We start from the raw sequence: 23,798 nt of genomic DNA, 5'->3' as shown, positions 1-23,798 counted from the left end.
GGGGCAGCCAGCGGAGGCGTCTCGGTGCTTGGAGGAGGTGGCATCGCCGGCTCATCGTCCTCAGACATGTCCGACAGCACCATCTGTTGCCTTTGGGGCTGGGCGGAACCACCAATGCTAACCGGCCCCTCTTCACCTCAGGAGGGCCTTGCCGTTTTGCTTCTCTTCATAGACAGCTCCTCGTCAACTGGCCGCTTCCCACGAAGCTTTTCATGGACATATTTTGTCCGCGCGTCATCACTTCTGGCTCCACAGCTATCCGACCCCTCATCGTCAGCATCCGTGCTCGTACGACGCTAGGGACTGCTCGGCCATGCATCAACGGTTCTCGGCCAGTCCTCCGACGGGATTGCCGAGAAGTACACCGCGCGGTCCTGCCATGAATCTTTAATAACATGAATGAATACATCACACAACAAGAATGATCAAGTGAACATTGCAAAAGACTATTACCACTGGAGGGAGGTTCCTGACGCTGAAGGCCCGCTGCTGGTCCTTGATGGACAACTGACCTACGAGATTAAAGAGCATCGAGATCCGGCGCTTGACATCATCCTGGTCAATCTCCTCGGGCACCTCCCGAGTTCCGTCGGTGTCTCCTCGGAACTCATAACTAGGGTGCGCCCTCTCCTTGCAGGAAAAACCCGCCGAAATGTGAAGTTCGTCGCCACAATGACTCCGTCTAGACTCTTGCGATTGATCAACCTCAGGAGGTCCCTCACCTGCTCCATCCCATCGGAGCCCGACCTCTCCAACCACTTGGAGTTTGTCGCTAGGATCTGGTCCACATCACACACCACATATGGCTCCACCTGCCTAATGTAAAACCACTTCGACGCCCAGTACTTCACTTGCCATTCCGTCGCGAAGCTACAAATACGCGCCGCCGACAACCTAGATCCGGACCCCCCCCGGATTTTGAGGCAGAAGAAATGACGAAAGAGGTCGAAATGGGGAAGGATTCCTAGATACGCCTCGCAAAAATTGATGAAGATGGCGACATGAAGAATGGAATTCAGGCTAAGACTGCAGAGACTGATCTTATAGTAATCAATCAGCCCGCGAAGAAGGGGATGAATGAGAACACCAAATCCCTGGTAGAAGTAATCTTCGAAGACAACTAATTCATCGGTGCAGGGTGTGGGGAATTCCTCATCGAACGCAGGGCGCCATCCCGCGTTACCCTATCGGGCAGCATGCCATCCACTACCAGGGCGTTGAGCGCCGCCTCATCGCTGACGGACTACGCCCACTCCTCGTGGTTGAACCTGCGTGCCGCCACCCTCGAGCTCCCAAGACTCCTCTTCAGCGCCATTAAGCAGATCTGAGAAGAGGAGAAAGCTTCTGTGCTTGGAGTAGCCCTAATGGCGGAGCAGTTGCAAGGCGCAGAGGCGAGAGTTCGAGGAAGAAGACGATGCAATTGGGAAATGGTGGGGAGTGTGTGCGGGCGCCGCAGCGCCTTTATAACGGTTTGACCCCAACTTTTTGGCTTCCAGGGTTTTTGGAAAACCACGCCCGCCGCGCCGCGCCGTTCCCACTTCCGAAACCTCCGCGCCCCACTAGGTCGCTAACTGGGCCTAGTGTTTTGACAAGTGAAACCACGTCGTACGCGAGCTGCCAAGCAGACTTAAGTGTTGAGCACTGTTTTGCCGATTTACTTGGAAACTTTGGAGCAAGATTTTTTCTTAAGACCCCGCTACAAGATATCTTCTCAATCTTCTAGCAGGCTCGGGGACTACGTGTGTACACGTCATCTTACGATGACTGTACTATTTTCTACATTGTTTAATCTCAGCTAAGCTGAGGACTGGTGCCCAGCTAAGCTAGGGACCAGGTTAGCACCTGCGGACTACTTTTCTAGACCCTGACACCACGTGAATGCTTCACCTACTGTCGGGCTCGGGGACTAAGTGGGCACACTTCACCTTACGGTGAATATGCTCATTTCTAGCACCTGACACACTTTGACACGACTAGGTCGTGGGTGATGATCATCATTTTACGGAGTCAATTCTGCCTAAGGCATGAATGTCAAGCATCTCTCTTCGCTCTCGAGGGACTAAGTTCCTCTACGCTGACTAAGTCAGGGACGCTAAGCATCCAACTTCGCCACCAGAAAGCTAAGTGGGCATACTTCACCTAAGGTGAAGACTTTAAAAATTTTTTACTTGAGCTCCTTACATCCTTCTGTCAACTTCGAGTGAGTCCGGGTTCAGCAACCAGTTGAACTATTTGGGCATCTGCTTCAACAGCTCGGGCGACATGTTTAGCAGCTTGGATGGCGTGTTCAAGAGCTCAGACGCTTGTTTCAACAGCTCACCTCCCAGTTAAACTGGTTGGAAGCCTGCTCCTGGTGGTCAGCAACAAGTTGAACAGCTCGGACAAGCTCGACACGGTGTTGCTCAGCGAATAGAAGACGCTCGTGGACTGGCTGTGGGGGTATAACCCCGGGTACTCACAAGGCTGCACATGGGCCGAGCCGCCAGGGAAGGCCTAGCCCGTGATACTACGCCAGGTGGAGCATGGCACATGTTTACGTGCCCCGCAAGGCTACGTGAAGATCCTTGACGATCAAAGAAAATCTGTTCGGATATGCTAGATTCCGTAATCTTTGTAATTCCTATTGTGTAACCGATCAGGGTTAGGTTCAACCAACCTGTAACCCTACCCCCGTGCTATATAAGGCGGGTAGGGACCCCCTCGTTTTCACCTCATATCAATATACAATCCACCAAAGACACAAGACGTAAGGTATTACGTCGAGCTGACGGCCCGAACCTACCTAATTGTTGTTTCACGCGTTCTGTGTCACCGTCCAGTTTCTATCACGCGCACCTCCACCAATTTATCTACTATTGTGGGCATACCCCTCGGTAGACTGCCGACCATATTTCGTCGACAATGATAGTTGATAAATTCAGACACAAATTTTGAGTGCTACTAGCATATTGCGTCGTTGAATTAAGGATGGCAGTTGCCAATTGTATTTGCCGTCATAAATAGATGAGTTTCTCTTGTCTGGGAACTGATCTGCTGCAAGCAGTTACCCAACCCAAGTAGTTATCTGATATCGGGGAGTTTCTGAATGTATTAGTGTGCTTCTTCGATCATTGTGGCACTTGTCAACTTGTTGGAGCATCTTTTTTTTTAGAACAGATGCTAAGATTTTTTTGTTTCATTGGTGGTATGAAACCAAATCTTGATATTCATGACCGTACACTGAAAGTAAAACAGGACCAGATATCTCCAAATGAATATACCGCATCAGATAAAGAAAATAGGAACATTCTGCGGGTTCGCCTTACATTGATCCGAGCTATTTTTGATTGCTCAGAGAAGTAAATTGGATGCCTGGAATTGTGTTTATTCTCCTCTATGAATAATGTATGCACCTGTTATAAATATCTACTGCCTTAGGCAGGAACCTGGTTCTGATGGTGCTGAGCGGCCATAACCAGCTAGTGGTGCAGCAGCAACCCCTCTTTGATTCAGCAAGCACCTGAAGCGTGCCAATCTTGCAGTGACCGATCTTGTGTCCTTCGCAAGCTTCTCAATTGGTGTCCATAACCGCTCTTCAAATCAGTAAGTGATGTGGTGAGTCAAGGCAACTTGATACAGACATACAGGTTATTTAACTTCACTTTTTTTTTTGGCGAGATAACTCAAAACAAAACTATACATTGTTAATAAATGTAATTATGAGTGTTTAGAAACCTGATAGACTTAACTTATTATGCCTTTCATACTATGCAGGCATGTACATTCGTACTATGCAGGCATGCTCTAGTCTTTTTGTAGTCTGTATATACATCCATGTTCGCTTAAAGTAAGAAATAATAAATGTTTCAGTTTGTTAACTATGGTGTGATGCGTGTCTCCCAAGTCCCAATTCTCTCAATACAACGAAGCACATCAGAGCACTTGGTTATGAAAGATCCCCATTCTGACAGGTTGGTAGCAATTACTGCTCAAATTTTTCATTGCTTATATCAAGCACTTATGTTCTGGGTATGCGAAGAGAACATCAACTGCCTTGGCGCAGATATTGTGTCCCTTGTGAACCCAAGATGATCTATGTGCTACTATATAACCCAAGAATAGAATGTCTGTATCACAGTACGTCGTGACTGCTAGTCTACTTAATTTTGCTATTTTATAAGAATGGATCTGCTAAAGTATTAATGCAGGCAAAATTAGGTCAAAACATATTGAGCTGATCATACCTGCAGCTGCTGCAGCACGTGGCCAAATGGTCTGCTGAATATCTGATGCATCAATGTGTTCACCCCACATGCATACCTCACCACCAAGTACTAATTTCTGCTGCTCCGGGTTGTAGATATTTGTCAGTGGTTCATTCGTGTAAAATCCTTCCCATGTAGCATCCAAGTGATCTAGGTACCACTTATCCTGGTTGCTTACGATGCATCTCAAACCAGCAGCAACCACTTTCTCTGCAACTCCACTTCCAAGCCTACCAAGTTATGAGGAAGAACTAACACGGTTACTTCAGCACGTGACTATAGTGAATCTGTTCATGTGATGTGCTCCTATTACTTAGGGTTAGGGGTGAAACTTCCATAGCCCTCTATTTAAAATTGTGGATATAAATCAATGTGGTTTTTTTAATTAAGAATTATGTCTGGTTTGCACTAATAAATTTGTTGGTACAAATGAGCCAGGGGTACATGGTCTTATGCCAGATGTTATTTTCCAACAAGGATGCTACTAAATATTTCTCAAGTGCCTGAGCAATAGGCTGTGAGGAAATACCAGTTATGCACCACAGTTTTACGATCCAGCTTGTCTCCAAAGTTGTTAAATGTCTCTTCCCTACAAGGATGAGAAACGGTTTGTTAGAATTAGTCGGGCATTTTAATCTGCAAAAAACTTGTAACACCAGTCACCCTACCAGTTAATGATGTCATAACCGTGTGATATTGCTATCTTTTGAGCACTCAATACAAAATATCTGTAGGCATCAGATTCATTCATGCCATGTTGCAGCAACCTGCAAAACAGGAACAAGAGTTCTGATCAGATTAGATGACCGAGCCGGGGCAGTTTGTTGTTTTTACCAATTACAACAAACAGAAAGGTTATCAATTGTCATGTCACATTAGCAAAATTTCCTGTTATTTCTTTGCTATATTATAAGATAATTTCTTACCATGATTTAATGTGTGGTGTGGTACTCCAGCAACCTGACATCATAATAAAGAATGAATAGATTCTAGCATACATAGATCAGTTGTACAGTACAGAATTCTCCAAGCTTACTTGTGTTTACTTCATCTCCCCCCAAATGGACAAACTTGAACTTAAAAACCTTGCTGAAATCTGAAAAGGCAACCAAAGGTAATGCCATTGATTCAGTATTATACGAGGCCATATATGTTCTTTCCTACAATGACTGACTCATAATTCTGGCCATTGAAGCATCTTTTTTGTTGCTGAACTTTAGTATAGAGTGCCATTTCATTCTAGTTTATGGCAAAACCATGAAGGTGTATATTAGTTGATCTTTCAAGTGTTGAACGGGGGCCTAAATCTATAATAATTCATTTTGACAGAGCACAACCTGAAAGAATTCCATTAATCACTTGAAATGTAAAGTCATTGCTGACATCAAGCGGTTCTTTGAATGTAGTCGATGGCCACAATGATGGATATCCGACACCCCTGAAACAAGAGAAGTGCACCAAATTTCAACAATTTTTTAGGTATGTTCAATTTTAAATATATTTGTATCATTTAATCTGCAAGATAAAACGTACTTTCTACATACTAAAAGTATAACGAGAGTGTGCAGATGATAAACACAGCAAAATAATTTTTTGTATCAATAAATTTCGAAAAAAATTATCCATTTTCTAGAGAAGAGTAATGTTGCACAAAATTAAATGTATTACCATGAAAGAGCATGGCCAGGTACATCAATCTCAGCCAAGACATTCACGCCTCGTTTTTCAGCATACCTGTGAATCCCTGATATGTCATCTTAACTTGGGGAAATCCAGCAGCATAGATAAGTAATCTCTACAGTTGAGTCTAAGCAAAGGATGAATATTTGGAATTGTTTTGAGTTTCCTTTTCAGACTATAGTAATGTTGCTTTTTCACAGTTTCGCTGGCATATTTTTGTTTACCAATCAAAAGTTTAGGTCTAGGTGCCAAATGACTGCTGAGATATAGTTCCAGTACAATGACAAAAACAGAACTCACTGTACAATGTCGATTGCATCATCAAATGTATATCTCTCTGAATAAGAGTATGCACCATTCCATAATTTTGGGTAGGAAGGTATCTGAAGCGGAAATGATTGCTCATCCACGATATGCCAATGAAGAACATTCTGTGTGATGATAGATTACACACATCAATGACTGAGCAGGAACTAGTTTAAGGATATTATGTTCAGAACTTTGCAGGAAAGGAAAGAGTAGCACTAAGAATTAATGAACTTGCTTTGCATGTGGAAACATGAAACGTACCAGCTTACTGAAGGTCATTGAATCGATTACACTTTTTATTACTGGGACAGGAAGATAGTGCCTTGAAGTATCTGTAAATTTGGTACGTTAAAACAGAGAATTTAGTATTATCTTGCAACCATGAGTTCCATGACCATAATTCGTTCTTTCCATATCTAATTTGTTCCACTTACATACTTGGATCAAATCCTAGACCGCTGCCTATGCTATGCGAGGTGGATTGCCTGCCATTTCAAATAGAGCAAAATTCAGACTAGCTTACCGATAAGGAGCCCTCGGTAAGGGAATCTGGGAGCGTCCAGGATAGTCCATGGAGCTGAATGAAGTTCAATCAAGTTTGCATTGAAGTCAAAGTTGCACAGTTGACTAAATGTCTGCATTAACACAAAATACACGTTAGATATCTTGAAAATATAATACGGTGGATTTTAGGTTATCCATAGGTTTCACTTTCATTTACCTCCAAGGCATGAAGCGCTCCATAAACTGTTTGAGCCTGCAAAATAATTTTCGATACAGACAGCATCAATTATGTGTCGCAATTTTTACAGTGAATAAGTTATTGCAGGAAGTGATAATGGTTTGTGCCGTTGCACATTGCTGCCAAATAATCGGTCATCCGATGAGTCACAACAATCAGCTTAGTGCAAATTATTTTGTTTGTAATAATTCAAGGACATGATGCAGTTGCATGGACATAACATAGTTTTCTTCACAGAAGTTTATGCCCGATGACTCCACATATCAGGGGGTTGTATCTGGTAAGTTTCTATGTTAACCAGCGTTCTGGGTTGCTCGAGACAATGTGGGGTGGAGGTGGTGTACAGGGTAGGGTAGCTGCCCTGCATGTGCAGTATGTATGCTAAGCGCAAGGTATTGTGGAAGCAAGGTATCTGATGACAGTTTCGATTTGTACAGCCAGCATTGCATATTTGTAAGGGCAATGCGATTTCTTTGTCACCATCCGGCTCAAACTTGGTGCGCGACACATACATTTTTGTCTTTCTGTTCCCCATGAAAAATAATTCATTCTTTTCCGTGGATTCATTCAGGAAGGGAGCGAAATCTCTGTGTCAGCTTTCTACTGTATGTACTACTCCGTATGTAGTATATTCTAGCAATTGCTATGGCCGGCATTGAGATTTGAGTGAAGGTCGTTCACTAACCTCGATCTGGGCATACAGAGGATTCCCGGTGGCAGGCACAGACAGCTTGTACGATTCGTCCACCCCGAAGTTGAGCTGCAAAAGCGAAGAAGACCAATCTATCTATCAGCAAGACGCGGAGATGAGAGAATGCAGGAGAGCGGCACGGCTCTCCGGGCGCGCTTGGGTGCCCGTGGCTCCATCAGAATTGAGTCAGTTTGTGTTGTGCGCACCACGTCGCTGGGCGAACGGACGGCGACGCGGACACCGGCAAGCACGGGCGCGCCCTGGGAGGAGTAGGTCCCGTTGATGGCGTGGTCCAGCTCCACGACGGCCACCATCCGCTGGAACGCCTCCTTCAGGATGCCCTTCCCGTCGGCGTAGCTGCTCCCGGCCGTGGACAGCTTGAGGTCCCTGTTGAGGAGGAGCGTCTGCGCGCCGCGGGTGACCGACGCCGGCATTGGCCACAGGTCGACGCGGCCGCCGGCGGCGGTCGCCGCGGCCGCCACCGCGAGCAGCAGCAGCAGCCTCAGCCTCAGTGCCCACGCCATCTATCTCTGCAGGCTGGCCGCTGGCGCCTGGCAGTGGCAGACCACCGTGTCGGTACTCGCTCGGTGCCCCTCGACCCGCTGCCGAACAAAGTCGTTTGTCAGATATAGAAGCAGCGGCGGGGAATGTGTGGAGACGACAAGGAGATTGATGGAGATCGCACACCTACCGAATGTCTAATGATCCGCAATCGATCAGTCCCAAGCTCCGGCCGGCCTCGTCGGAGGAAGAAAAGCAAAGGTGGCCTTTTGCGCTGTCCGGGCGCGGGAGAAGATGGAGAGGAATGTGATGGTAGGTAGTACAGTTGCTGCCTCTCTACTACCTTTATTTATGGCCTGGCATGGCATGTGACAAAAGCGTGAGTGCATATGGCAGAGTGGCTGCACGGATGCGCGCAGCACGCAACCGATCCATCTGCATGCATCCTACCATACCATGCCTACCATGTTGCCCACTTGCCCCTCTGGGACTCAGGCCGTGGCACGGAGGTGGTGAGGCTGTTTTGATGAATGAAGGACATGGTGAATTGGTGACATGGGCCTAGGAAATCCCCACAGACAATGACGTCGTAGTGGAGCCATGGAAAAGGCTCCGCCCTCCGACATTGCGCAATTCGCCCGTGACAATTGTGTTTTAACTTCATTCTCTTGCGGTTGCGCTCACGGCCTTGGGATGTGTCGCTGACGAGATACCGAGCGTGTACTGCGAGTCGATGTATTGCGAGCAGCTTTGGTGGTATCTTGTGCTTGCGAGACCTGCACTGCCGATGCGCGCAGCACGCAACCGCTCCATCTGCATGCATCCGTTACCATGCGGAGGGAGGAGAGGGAGGGGGAGGCGGCCGCGGGGGAGAAGGGAGCTGGATAGAAGGGGAGAGAGCAGGGCAGACGCGTCGGCAGTGAGAAGGGGAGGGAGCAGGGCAGATGTGGGGAAGAAAGACGAGGCCTTCGCGCGGAGCAGGTGGTGGATCTCGTGCCGTGAGGGAGGAAGACGGAGATGTAGCCTGAATGGGTCCTACCTAGCGCATGAACGGGGATGGCGGTGCCGCTCGTGAGCAGAAGCAGCAGCGCCGGAGATGGACGTCGTGGAGCGGGGAGGGTCGCGCGCTTCTAGGAGGCTCGTGTTAGAACAGCAGGATTAACTAGTCATAGATCTAGTGGGTGGAACATCTTCTATTTAGGATAAAACAACCTAGATCGACTAGAAAGAGAACTAAAGAAAGAGAGATGCAGAGGTAGTTGACCATCGATGGGCTTGACGGAGGAGGAAGCCATGACAGTGTCGGTGACGTAGAGTGCTAGGGGGAGGCGGTGACGTCCGACCGCGGTGTGGACGTCCTGGCGACAGCGAGGTGGTGAAGAACGGTGGCGGCGCTTCCGCGCGTTGCTGCGCACCCTTGATCGATTAGGGCTGTGTCGGTGGGATACTGTGGCTGCTGTCAACCTCGTACCACGAGCCGCCGACCCCACATCTTTATATAGCGCAGTGCGACGGGGGTCCAACAACCGTGTTGGGTTGGGCACCCCTGATCAGGGCGCGAGGTCAAGGCCCAACTCGACCATTGGGCCGAGCTAGAGAGATCAACACTAACAATCTCCCCTTGATCTCATCTTATTACTTAAACTTAACTTACTTTATCTTTTTCACATTCCATCACAGATCAGTGCATAGAGCGTGTCTTATCGTCACGGTCATTGCCATTAGATTAACAGGTACAATGTACCTCTCTATTTTGAAACAAATTCTTAACTAGGCCCTTATTATCCTGGAATCATAGGCTTTTCCTTAAACTCATGTCGGCTAAGTGTTCTCTGAACACGTTGGGTGGTGAGTATTTTGTAAGCGGATCCGCGAGCATTTTTTCTGTACTTATGTGCTCAACACTAATTATATGATCCCAGACTTTGTCTTTCACAACATAATACTTTATGTCAATGTGTTTGGCAGCACCACTTGACTTGTTGTGAGCATAACATACTGCTGGATTATTATCGCAGTATAACTTGAGTGGCTTATGTATGTCGTCTACCACTTTCAACCCGAGCATGAACTTCTTTAGCCAATTCACCTGTCCTGTGGTCTCATAACACGCTATAAACTCAACATACATTGTAGACGATGTAGTGACGATTTGCTTGGGGCTTTTTCATGATATAGCCCCCCCTACGAAAGAAAATATATATCCTGACGTGGACTTTCTATCATCTCCCGCATAATCTAAATCTGAATACCCCTCTTTGTGTAGAGAATCAAATCTTCTGTACGTTAGCATGAGGCCTTTTATGCCTTGCAAGTAACGCAAAACTTTTTTACCAGTCTCTAGTGTTCTATTTCTAGATTACTCTGATATCTGCCAAGTAACCATGTAACAAACGCTAAGTCAGGGCGTGTACACACTTGAGCATACTGTAAACTTCTGACAGCTGAAGCATATGGAACCACTTCCATTTGATCGATCTCATATTGAATCCTGTGACATTGGAATTTCCCAAATCTATCGTCCTTCACTATGGAAGCAGGTGAAGGCTTATAATTTTGCATATTGTATTTCTTTAGAACCTTTTTTAAGTTTGCCTTTTGTGATAATCCTAAAACCCCCTTTCTTCTATCTCGGTGAATCTCTATTCCTAGAACAAACGAAGCTTCACTGAGATTGTTCATATCAAAATTCGAGGACAAGAACTTCTTTATTTCTAGTAGTAGATTAACATCACTATTAGCGAGTAAGATGTCATCCACATATAAGATTAGGAAAATGTATTTCTCATTCTTGAACTTTGCATAAACGCAGTTGTCCTCTATATTTTCTTGAAACCCAAACTTACTTATTGTACTATCAAACTTTAAATACCACTGTCTTGATGCTTGTTTTAATCCGTAAATAGATTTCTTCAGGCGGCATCCCATACGTTCTTTCCCTTCCACAACAAAACCTTTTGATTGTGCCATATAAATATTTTCCTCCAAATCTCCATTTAGGAACGTCGTCTTTACATCCATCTAATGTAATTCTAAATCATAATATGCTACAAGCACCATTATAATTCTAAAAGAATCCTTACATGAGACTGGAGAAAATGTCTCATTGTAATCTATGACTTCTCTTTGCGTGAAGCCTTTCGCCATAAGTCGCGCTTGAAATCTTTCTACATTCCCTTTGAAGTCATATTTAGTTTTGTAGACACATTTACAGCCTACTGTCTTGGTTCCTTTAGGAAGTGTTTCTAAGTCCCAAACACCGTTGGTATTCATTGATCTCATTTCATCTTGCATGGCTTCAAGCCTCTTTGATGAGTGAGCGCTTCTCATGGCTTCTTCAAATGTGGTGGGATCACCCTCCATTTGAAATTCTTCACATTCATAAACTTTGTAGTCATCAGGAATGGTTGGTTTCCTGACTCTTTGAGACCTTCTAGGGGCCTTGTTAGTTGACGCTTGTTCTATGAGTCTGTTGTTGCTCTTCCTCATGTGTGACAACGGGTTCTATAGGATCCTGAAGGATAGGTTCCTCATGTTCATTCATTGTCACCACGGAAGAGCTAACAACAGGTGATGTTACTACAGTGTCTTGCACTGTTGGTGCAGCAACAACAGGTAGCGTGAAGAATGGCTCCTGAACCATCAGAGTAGGCAGATGTACCCGCTTCTCCTATAGGTTAATTTCTCATGCTACCATGCTTCCCTTGATCAACTCTTCCTCCAAGAACACAGCATGTCTTGTTTCTATAAACTTCGTATGTCTGTCAGGATAATAGAAGCGATAACCTTTTAACTTTTTTGGATAACCAATGAAATAGCAACTGACTGTCTTAGAGTCTAGATTCCCTATGTTTGGGTTAAAGACTTTAGCCTTAGCTAGACAACCTCACGCATGTAAATAGTTAAGTGAGGGTTCCTTTCCTGTCCATAACTCATATGGCGGCGGCGGGTTTTGTCCCCGCGACATCGCCGGGCGGCCGTCGGATCCAGATGGACAGCTAGGATCCGCCGGGCCGACTCCAGCCCAGGCGGGGAAGAACTTTCCTGGCCTAGACCCAGGTTGTGGCCTGGGCACGAGGAGCGCGGCGTGCGCGGCTGGGCCGTGGGCCAAAATTGCCGCTGGGCCACTGAACAATATGAGAAAGTTTAGTCTAATATATTTTTAGAAGCACACTTTAAATGATTTTTAGTTAAATTTGAAGGTTTAAATCTCTTTCAAAATTTGAACCAAGGGGATAATTTTCTAGAGAGTAGATGAGTACAGAAAAATGCTTCTGAAAAGTAGATAAATTTCATTTTATATGTTTCCGCTGCCAAGTTAATGTTTCATCCCCTAATTAAATTGAAACCAACGTGAAAATTTAATTAGAGGAGTAGTCATATTTGTTTAAGTTAAATTATGGTATTGTTATTTTGCTGACCAATGTTGGTGATAACAATTTTATAAGTGTATTTATGAGTTATTTCCATGCATTAATTTCATTCCTGCCCAACGGTGTTATAGAATTAATGTAGAAAAATGTTATATTTATGATTTTGCTATTTTTTGACCAAAGTTGATGATAGCAATATTATAAATGTCTTATTTATGAGTTTATGCATTAATTCTATTTCTGCCCAATGAGGATGTAGAATTAATGTAGAAGAATATTGTATGTTTTAATTTTGACCAACGATAAATTAACCAACGATAAATTAAGCCATGCAAATTATTATGTCATGTTTTCTTACTTTCTCTGATGATGTTTTCAGGACTCAACCCTATGGCATTCATCTCACATATTTTGCCTCTTGAAGGGGGCCACTATCACGTATGGCGAGAGAAGTATGAGTTGGCACTTGCGCTGTTCGACAATGACCTAGCACTTACCGCTCCGTGTCCTACTGAGCCAGTGGACCCGGTGAGGGCAGAGAATGAAACTGATGCTGATTTCACTGCTCGGCAGCGAGACCATGCAGAAGTGAGAATGAAATACGATCTTGATCGTAAGAAGTAGGACATTTTGAACCGCAGGTGCTTGATGGTGGCTAAGTCCACTATTTTAGATGCAATAAGAGGATCAATCCTAGATTGTGATACCACCACCGAGTATCTCAAGAAAGTGAAGAGTTAGTTTACTGGCTCTTCAAAGGCTTATGCAAGCACCCTGATCAAGAAGTTATTCAATGAGAAATACTTTGGTAGAGGGATAAGAGAGCACATATTGAAGATGAGCAACACGGCATCCAAGCTCAAGCCAATGGATTTGGGGCTCAAAGATGAGTTCCTGATTCATTTGGTTTTTGCTTCTTTGCCCAAAGAGTATGAAACTTTTGTTGTTAATTACAACTTGTAGCCCGATAAATGGGACGTTGAGAAGCTCATTGCCATGTGTGTGCAAGAAGAGGAGAGGCTTAAAAGCTCACATGGTGACTCTGCTAACCATATGAAGGACTACTGCAAACCAAGTGTCGGTAACATGAGCAGCAGCGAACTAGATGTAGGGATGTTCTGCCTGAACCAGTATAAACCCTTATGTCCTCCGAGCACACCATCCAAGCCAGACGCGCAAATAAAAATTTACTCGTCGGTGGTCTGAAAACACCGATAGTTGGCGCACCAGGTAGGGGCTTTTTGCGCGTCTCTATGTCCACATTAGGCCTCGGATGGCTAGTCATGGCATCAGCTAGGTCCTAGGCGCGCACGTGCACTTTGGGAACCTAGACTTCATCGTTATGACAGAGGGAGAGTTGGCGCAGGTTCCCGCCGTCGTCCAACCTCTCCACTCCGCCAGCCTCAACACGATCGCCGAGGTGCTTGAAGAGCTGTAGCTGCACGCACCAGAGGCCCATGCCCCTGGGAGCAACCAGCTCCTTGGCTTCGATTATGGGAGGCTAGAGCACCAGCTCGGTGCCTTCCTAGGCCCCCCACCATCTCGGGAGGACTTGCGCTGCCTCACCTTCTCGTTCGCCAACCTCATGATGCAGCTTGCCAGAGGAGAGCCGCTCTCCCTGGAATACCTCATCCTGAGCGCCCCAATAGCGCTCCTATTCGGTCTGCGCAACACCACAGAGACCGTTGGCCACCTTGCGGCATAGCGCATGCCCCTATCCCCTATGAACAACGAGTTGGTGGGCATGACTGAATACATCGTGGAATCTTTCCATGACCTTCTTGTGGAAGAATTGGAGCCACCCTCTGACTCTAACTCCAGCAAGGGGAGACATCACCCCTTGTGAGAATGTTTCATGGTAGGTACCCCCAAGGGATACATCGAAAGACTGAACTAGGGAGGGCTAACACAATAGATGACCTCGATGACAAGGTCAAGGGGGATGCAGGGGCCCCACCTCGCCTGCCGGTATAGCAGCTGAGGGCACAGCACCAAGAGCTCGGAGAGGCACGACTCCAGCTCGAGTAGGAACATGTGGAACTCGAGCGAGAGATCGAGTGCCACGGAGTTGGTGGGCATGCGTGTGCCGTGGCCCACGACGTGAACTGGAGGATCATCGAGGACGACGAAGCCCACCCACACTTCACCTAGGCAAGCCAGAACATCGCTGCCATAGTGGCCTTGTTTTGGGGGCTTCCGAAACCCGTGACACCCGAGGATCATTGGGTCTATCACGATATTTGCATGCTACTCGAGCGTGCGGCGGCGCAGCAGGCCGAGAGCTCGCTATCTCGATGACATGAGCTCGACGCCAGCCAACGCGCGCCCTCAAAGCGACCTGATAGGGATGTGTCAGTCCACCAGGCGCAGCGAGGCGGTAGGCCACACGCCGTGGCCCTGGTGCATGAGCATCTCGGCCTCCACCATGACACGTGCAACACCCTCAATGCCCGCAGGCGTGCTCGCGGCGATGAGAGGGTGGAGGCTAGCCGTGGCTACCACCCTCGTCGTGGCGGACGCTACGATAGCGGTGACGACCAAAGCCTGAGCTCCAACTTGCCGGGACCTCAGGCCTTTGGCCAACACATCCTCAATGTCGTCTTCCCACTACGGTACCGACCACCGACCAAGATCCCAAAATACTTCAAGGAAATAAAGCCTGGATTGTGGCTCGAGGATTATCGGATTACTTGCCAAGCTGGTGGAGCGGATATTGACAATTTCATTATCCATAACCTTCCATTGTTCCTGGCCGATTCGGCACGAACGTGCTTGGAACACATTCCGCCCAACTGAATCCAAAGTTGGGTGGACCTAAAAGAGATCTTCGTGGATACATCCGGTGCTTCTCTCGACAGTGCAATGAGCTGCCCAACATCATCGATGCCGTCGTCATAGAAGCTTTCCTATCTGGGACCACCTGTGAGTCCTTGGTTCACAAGCTAGGACATAAGGGCCTGCGAACTACCAAGGAGCTCCTCGACATCGCCATCAGCCACTCCTCGGGCGAGGAGGTGGTTAGGGCAATTTTTGACTGCCCCAAGGGCAAGGCAAAGTGGGATGAGGATGCCTACGAAGGTGCCTCCAACCACCCCAATAAGAAGAAGAACAAGCAGCGGCGCGAGGGCTCGCTTGTGGCCACTGCCGACCACAAGGGGGGTCGGAAGCCTACCAAGGGTACCTCGGACCACTTTGAGAAGCTGCTCAAAGAGCCATGCCCGAACCATGCTTTCCCTATCAAGCACCTATACAAGGACTGCATCCTCATGAAGCAGTTCTTGTCCGAAGGCTCCAACAAGGGGGAGCATAGGAAGGAGCCCAAGCCAGCCGCAGATGCCGTCGAAGGGAAGGACGTCGGATTTCCAACACTGGATGGCTACCTCATGATCTTCGAAGGGTCGGTGGCCTATGACTCCAATCACCATCAGAAGCTTGTGCGCCATGAGGTCTATACAACCAAGCTGGCCATGCCTTTCTTCCTCCGATGGTCAGAGTCCGCCATAACCTTTGATTGGACCGACCACCCAGAAAGTGACCCGCAGCCAGGAAGATAACCGCTCATGGTTGACCCGATCATTGGCATGAAGCGGCTCACCAAGGTGCTGATGGATGGAGGCAGCAGCCTCAACATCATGTACACTAAAACGCTCGACGCCATGGGCATCGACCGATCGTGCATCCAACCGACATGGGTGCCTTTCCACGGCATCATGCCTGGAAAGCAGGTCATACCACTTGGGTAGATTGATCTATCTGTCACCTTTGGGAATCCGACGAATTATAGGATGGAGACCCTTACTTTCGAGGTTATCAGTTTCCACGGGACCTACCACGTCATCTTGGGACATCCATGCTATGCAAAGTTCATGGTCGTTCCCAACTACACCTACCTAAAGTTGAAGATGCCAGGTCCATGTGGGGTCATCACCATCAGCACCTCCTTCCAGCGCGCCTATGAGTGCGAGGTCGAGTGCTGCGAACATGCTACGGCCATTGTCGCCTTCAAAGAGCTTGTGGCCATCAGGAAGGAGGTCGTTGAAGAAGCGCCCGACCCCAAGCGGTCGGCTGGGTCTTTTGAGCCTGTTGAGGGCACCAAGGAGGTCCTCATAGACCCCAGCATCTCCGAGGGCAAAGTGGTGTGCATCGGCACCATGCTTTCCTCCAAATAGGAAAGTGCGCTCACTGACTTCTTCCATGCCAATAGAGACATCTTTGTGTGGAGACCCTCAGACATGTCAGACATTCCGAGAGAAGTCACCGAGCATGGCTTGAAGATTAGGCCAGGCTCCAAGCCGATGAAGCTGCGCCTATGTCATCTTGATGAGGAGAAATGCAGGGCCATTGGTGAGGAGATTGCGAAGCTTTTGGTGGCCGAGTTCATCAAGGAAGTATACCAGCCCGAGTGGTTAGTCAATCCCATTCTTGTACGAAAAAGAGTGAGAAATGGTGAATGTGGGTTGACTACATGGGTCTCAACAAAGCGTGTCCAAAGGATCCGTTTCCTTTGCCATGCATAGACCAAGTAGTCGACTTGACCTCAGGATACAAAACCCTTTGCTTCCTTGATGTGTACTCTAGGTACCATCATATCGTGATGAAAGAGTCCAACCAGCTCGCGACATCTTTTATCACCCCATTTGGATCGTTCTGCTACGTCACAATGTCGTTCGGCCTGAAGAACACGAGGGCTACGTACCAGCACTGCATGCTCAAGTGTTTTGAGGATCTCATCGGGCAGACCGTTGAGGCCTACGTCGACGACATCATGGTCAAATCCAAACCGACTAACCAGGTCATAGCCGACCCACAGCAGACCTTCATGAAACTCCAAGCAAACGATATCAAACTCAACCCCAAGAAGTGTGTTTTTGGGGTCCCAAGGGGTGTGTTGCTGGGTTTTTTTGTCTCTAAGCGTGGCATTGAAACCAACCCGAAGAAGATCTCGGCCATCACGAGGATGGGCCTAATATAGAATATAAAGGGGCTACAACAAGTTACAGGGTACCTCGCCATGCTTAGCCGCTTTATCTCATGCCTCAATGAACCAGGTGTCCCCCTCTATCGGCTTCTGAAGAAGGCCAACCGCTTCGAATGGATGCCCGAGGCCTAGGAGGCACTTGACAAGGTCAAGCAGCTCCTGATGAAGGCCTCAATCCTGGTCCCCCCAATCGATGGGGAACCGCTTCTGCTCTACATTATGGCCACCACACAAGTGGTTAGCGCCGCCCTAGTGGTAGAGCGAGAAGAAATGGGACATGCCCTCAAAGTGCAGCGTCTTGTGTACTTCATTAGCGAGGTCTTATCCAATTCCAAGACTCGCTACCCCCAAATCCAGAAACTCCTATACGCTGTCCTTATTGCGAAGAAGAAGTTGCGTCACTACTTTGAGTATCATCCGGTGGTGGTCATGATGTCCTTCCCTCTCGGCGAGGTCGTCCAAAACTAGGATGCCACAGGAAGAATTGCGAAGTGGGCACTCAAGCTAATGGGTTAAGGCATTTCATATGCCCCTCGAACGGCCATCAAGTCCCAAGTGCTAGCTGATTTCATTGCAGAGTGGACCGAGATCCAAATGCCGCCAGCAGTCGTGGACCAAGAGTACTAGACGATGTACTTCGATGGATCGCTGATGAAGAAAGGCACCGGCGTAGGACTAGTCTTTATTTTGCCCCTCAGGGTATGCATGAGGTATATGGTTCACATCCATTTCCCCTCCTCCAACAATGTGGCTGAGTATGAGGCACTCATCAATGGTCTACGCATCACCATCGAGTTGGGTATCCAATGGCTTGACGTCCGGGCGACTCTCAGCTAGTCATCGACCAAGTCATGAAGGAATCAAGCTGCCACAATGCTAAGATGGCTGCGTATTGTTGAGAAGTCCGCTAGCTGGAGGACAAGTTCAACGGTCTCAAGCTCAATCACATCCTGAGGCATCTCAATGAGGCAGCTGACACGCTGGTGAAAACGGTGTCCGGCCGAGAGCTGGTGCCAATGGGCGTCTTCGCCAGCGATCAGTACAAGCCCTTGGTCCACTACAAGGAGCCAAAATAGACCGGTGATGGGCCGCCTACCCTGGGTTTGGCTAACTAGCCGATGGCTCGATCCGACCCCAAAGTCATGGAGCTTGATGAGGATCCAACGACAGAGCCTGACCCTCTGGCTGACTGGAGGATGCCTTACCTTGACTACCTCCTCTGTGAGGCGCCGTCGATGGGCAGAATGGAGGCTCGGTGGCTCATGTGTCGCGCAAGTCCTTTGTCATTATTTAGGGTGAGCACTATAGGCGAAGCCACACCGGGATCCTACAGTGCTACATTCCCATCGAACAAGGGAAGCAGTTACTAAGTGATATCCACGGTGGGGTCTACGGGAACCATGCCACACCTAGGACCCTAGTCAAAAACACGTTCCGACAAGGCTTCTATGGGCCGACCATAGTAGCCGACATTGAACAGATTGTGCGCACCTATGAAGGGTGTTAATACTACGCTCGGTAGACCCACCTGCTGGCCCAAGCACTCCAAATGATCCCCATCACATGGCCATTCGTGGTCTAGGGGCTCGATCTGGTCGGACCTCTCAAGAGGGCGCCCGGGGGCTATACGCACTTGCTTGTCGTCGTAGATAAGTTTACAAAGTGGATAGAGGCTCGACCGATCTCCATGATCAAACCCGAGCAAGCCATGCTTTCTTCCTTGACATCATCCATTGCTTTGGAGTCTCGAACTCCATTATCACGGACAATGGCACGTAGTTCACTAGGAAAAAGTTTCATCAATTCTACGATGAATACCACATCTGTGTTGAGTGGGCCGCCATGGCGCACCCCCGCACGAATGTGCAGGTCAAGCACGTGAACGACATGGTCCTACAAGGCCTCAAGCCTAGGATCTTCAACCGGTTGAACAAGTTTGGTAGATGATGGGTCGTGGAGCTTTCCATGGTGCTTTAAAGCCTGAGGACGACCCCAGCTAGGCCTCTGGCTACACGCCATTCTTCATGGTCTACGGTTTCGTGGTTATCCTCCTGACCGACCTCGATTATGGAGCGCCGAGGGTTAGGGCATACAATGAACAGGGAGCCAAGGCGTCCCTCGAGGATGCCATGGACTAGCTAGATGAAGCGTGTGACGTTGCCCTCCTCCGCTCGGCCAAATACTAGCAAGCGTTGCGCTAGTACCACAGCTATCGAGTGCGGGGTCAGGCCTTCAATGTCAGGGACCTAGTGCTCCATCTTGTCTAGAGCAACAAGAATCGCCACAAGCTCTCTCCACCATGGGATGGACCGTACATCATCGCGGAGGTGCTCCAACCAGACACCTATAAGCTCAAGACCATCGACGGTGAAGTCTTCGTCAATGCCTAGAACATTGAACCAGCAAGGGGTTGGGCCTTAATCTATGCACACTTTCTCTTATTGGTTTCGCTATCGACTCCTCGATCTTTAGTGACACTGACCCCAGCAACGGCAAGGGGTCAGGCCTCACTTGGGGGTTGATAAGAGCATATCTATCTGGTAGACATTCTCTATGCCCGACCCTTTCTCACGTTAAGATCTTGAAGCAAGGGTTGCGGAAACAAACACTGAGTAAAACTGGTTAGACCGCAAGAAACCTACGCCCCAGCGGCTATGGTGTTTTTGCTCACCAGCAAGATCAGAGTTTTTGCCCGCACCCCAAGCTTTTTAGCCTTAACTACGGAAAGAGTCAGAACGCATTAAAGAGTATATCTATCTGGTAGACATTCTCTATGTTGGACCCTTTCTCACATTAAGATCTAGAAGCAAGGGTTGCGGAATTGAACGCTGAGTAAAACTGGTTGGACTACAAGAAACCTACGCCCCAGCGGCTATGATATTTTTATTCACTAGCGTGATCAGAGTTTTTTCACTCGCACCCCGAGCTTTACAGCCTTAACAACGGAAAGGGTCAGAATACATTAACCTTTTTCTACAAAAGGGAGAGAAGAGCTAAAAATCTGTTTGGCCATAGCAAAATTTAAGAGCTTGTCCACTTATTACAAGTTCGCCGCCTGGCTTATCTACCTAACTAATTTCTTGGGGGATGATCTCACCCTCTATCTCGGTAGGTAAGTCCTGTGCTAGAGGGGCCACCTCCTTCTCGATGTTGTCCAGCTCGGTGTCGGTGTAGATAGGCACGAGAACCATCACATGTAAGGAGGGATACAGAGCTAAAAACACTCATACGGCCCATTCAAGCCCAGGAGTTCGAAGGTTGGCCCTTCGACGGGTTCATAGCCACTCTAGGGTGCCCTTAGAGTGAGGGGTGGAAAGGGATGGGCCCACTAGCGGCCAGTACCTGGGCACACAAGCACCACGGGCATTCTGGCCCACGTTCGAGTCTTGGTTGGTTCCTAATCCATGGTTTTCCCTCGAAGAAATGCAACGAGCCCTTGGGACTGGTCAAATGGACCTGAGAACTATATGGATTAACCACTGAGAATCTAGAGTCGGTCACCAGCTGACCCATGCTAGACCCCTACGAATGGGAAGCAAGGGCCCCACTCGAACTAGCCCATTAACAGCTCACCGAGCACCATGTTTCATCCATCGAGGAAAAATGAGGCACGGCTCAGCGCCTCCGTTTTATTGAAAAAAATGCTTGAGGGATGACGATCACAAAGACGAGCCAACCCTCGACCAGACCCCTGCTACGCATGGGGGCACAAGAGAAGTTGGACTCGTAAGGAGATCGAACCGTGGTTGTAGTACGATTATGAACCAATCAGATCCTAGGGGACCAGAATCAAGAAAAATCTTTCTGACCTCCCAAATCCTACGGTTACATGCCCCCAAGAAGACCGATCGTGACAAAAGGGAATCGCCGTCCTACCAGGTGAAAGCTCTAATTTTGTTTTGGTGAATTAATGAAACCCTAAGTGCTAACCTAGTTTATCAAAGTGATTATGAGATAGGTAGCACTACTCCAAGTGATGAAGCAATGGTGAAAATCATGATGATGGTGATGGCATGGTGATGATTAAATGCTTGGACTTGAAAAAGAAGAGAGAGAAAAACAAAAAGCTCAAGGCAAAGGTGAAACTTGATAGGAGCTTTTTCGTTTTGGTGATCGAGACACTTAGTGAGTATGATCACATTTAGGATCGATAGCCATACTATTAAGAGTGATGAAACTCGTATTGAAATACGGTTATCAAAGTGCCACTAGATGCTCTAACTCATTGCATATGCATTTAGGATCTAGTGGAGTGCTAACACCCTTGAAAACATTTGTGAAAATATGCTAACACATATGCACAAGGTGATACACTTGGTGGTTGGCACATTTGAGCAAGGGTAAAGAAGATACAGTTGAAAAGGAGTTAGTCGCATTGGTCACAGAGTGACCGGACATGTCTGAAATTAGGACCGGATGCGTCCGGTATTTTATCCAGTCTTGGGTTAGTCAGATAGAAGTGATCGGACGCGTCCGATATTTGGACCCAAGGAGAGCGACTAAGTGAAAGTGATCGGACTCTGGCTCAGTGGAGTGACCGGACGTTGATGAGTTTCTGTTCAGCATTAGGTCAAAGTGATGTAGCCCGATGCAGGATTGCAGAGATCGACCGGACGCGTCCGATGTGAACTAGTAAGTCTTGGGTTTTTAGCGCAATAATTCATCGGACGTTGGGAGTGTCCGGTCCGGTGTGATCGGACGCGTTTGGTCGGCCCAGAGCGGCTTTGGGAGCTCTCTGGACTCGATCGGACACTGCGTCTCCCGGGTCCAGTCGTTTTCTAACAACACGTCCGATCACGTAGTATTACTATGCGTAGAGATAGTCGTTGGGATCCAATGGCTAAACAATTTGAAAGGGACACATGGCAGTCAGGCTACGACCGGACACAGCGACCAAACGTGTCCGGTGCACACAACCTGTGCGTTCGGTCGTCCCGCAGTTAGTCCAACAATTGAGCCAACGGCTCTATTGTTTGGGGTGTCTATAAATATCGTTTGGCCGGCTCTAGCTCACTCTCTTGGCCATTTGCATTGACATAGCAACCTTGTGAGCTTAGCCAAAGCCCTCCCACTCATCTCCATCTTTGATTCATCATCTTTGTGAGATTGGGAGAGAATCCAAGTGCATTACTTGAGTGTTTGCATCTACAGGCACTTGGTATTCGTGTTTCGCTGTAGGTTTGGCTTGTTACTCTTGGTGGTTGCCGCCACCTAGATGGCTTGGAGCAGCGAGGATCATCGAGCCAAGGTTGGTGATTGTCTCTAGCTCCGATCGTGGTGATTATGAGGGGTTTTTGACCTTTTCCCTGACAGAGAGCCAAAAGATACTCTAGTAAATTGCACGTGGCTTGTGTGATCCTCATCTTGTGTTGGTTGTGCGGCACCCTATTGAGGGTTTGGTGTGTGATGCCAATTAGCGCATGAACCTCCAAGTGAGTGACCGCCGAAGAAGTGCTTCTCCAAAACAATGATATTGCTCTTAGTGTCATTCATGATGCTATTGATGAGAGAACATTTGAGCAAATCAAGAACATTGAGATGGCTCATGAAGCATGGAAGAAGTTAGAGGAATCATTTGAGGGCACTCAAGCCGTGAAGGGTGCCAAGGCATATATCTAAGGGCAAGGCAAAGCAAGAATCATCAAGTGAAGATGAAGACTTGAGCTTTGATGAGATGGATGATGAAAAGATGGCTCTCTTTGTCAAGAGATTTAACAAGTTCATGATGAAGAAGGTCTACTGTGCTAGAAGAAACAAGTCTTCATCTAAGAACAAGGAAGAATTAAGAAGGTGCTTTAATTGCGGAAGCAAAGATCATCTTATTGCTCAATGCCCATACAATAGTGATAATGATGGCAACAAGAAGAATAAGAAGGACAAGAAGGAAAAGAAAGAGAAGAAGGAAAAATGATCTTCAAGAAGAAGAAAAAGGGTGGTTCATATGTGGTCACTTGGGATAGTGATGCTTCCTCAAGTGATGATGATGATGATAGTGATGATGACAAGACCACCAAGAAGAATGCACTTGCAAGCATTGCTATCAATGAGAAGCCTTCTCTCTTCGACACTCCATCATGCTTCAAGGCTAAGGCCACTAAGGTATAAACTTGTGATGATGGAAGCGATGAGGAACATGATAATGAAAATGAAAATGATAGTGATAGTGATGATAATAAACCAACTAAGGATGAACTACTTGACATGCTAGATGATGCTAAAGAACACTTTGACATTAAGAGAAGGGAATGCAAAAGCTTACATAAGGAACTAAAAGCCCTTA

General features: G+C 47.5%; 1 protein-coding gene across 1 annotated transcript; it reads right to left on the bottom strand.

The window, feature by feature from the left end:
- Positions 1–3,243: 3,243 nt before the first annotated feature.
- On the bottom strand, positions 3,244–8,478 carry LOC136512342 (beta-hexosaminidase 3-like). The gene is made up of 15 exons (XM_066506307.1): positions 8,358–8,478; positions 7,873–8,268; positions 7,661–7,735; positions 6,955–6,990; positions 6,757–6,868; positions 6,495–6,565; positions 6,225–6,355; positions 5,913–5,978; positions 5,582–5,682; positions 5,281–5,340; positions 5,171–5,204; positions 4,913–5,011; positions 4,774–4,833; positions 4,224–4,474; positions 3,244–3,572 (listed from the first exon to the last, which is right to left on the bottom strand). Exons 2-15 carry the CDS (start codon positions 8,188–8,190, stop codon positions 3,406–3,408), a joined length of 1,581 nt encoding a protein of 526 aa, XP_066362404.1. The 5' UTR covers positions 8,191–8,268; positions 8,358–8,478; the 3' UTR covers positions 3,244–3,405.
- Between the last annotated feature and the right edge of the window lie 15,320 nt (positions 8,479–23,798).

Source organism: Miscanthus floridulus, chromosome 16 (assembly GCF_019320115.1).
Source record: "Miscanthus floridulus cultivar M001 chromosome 16, ASM1932011v1, whole genome shotgun sequence".
Taxonomy (NCBI): Eukaryota; Viridiplantae; Streptophyta; class Magnoliopsida; order Poales; family Poaceae; genus Miscanthus; species Miscanthus floridulus.
Note: the sequence above shows the minus strand (reverse complement) of the source record. Positions and strands in the feature narration are given on the sequence as shown.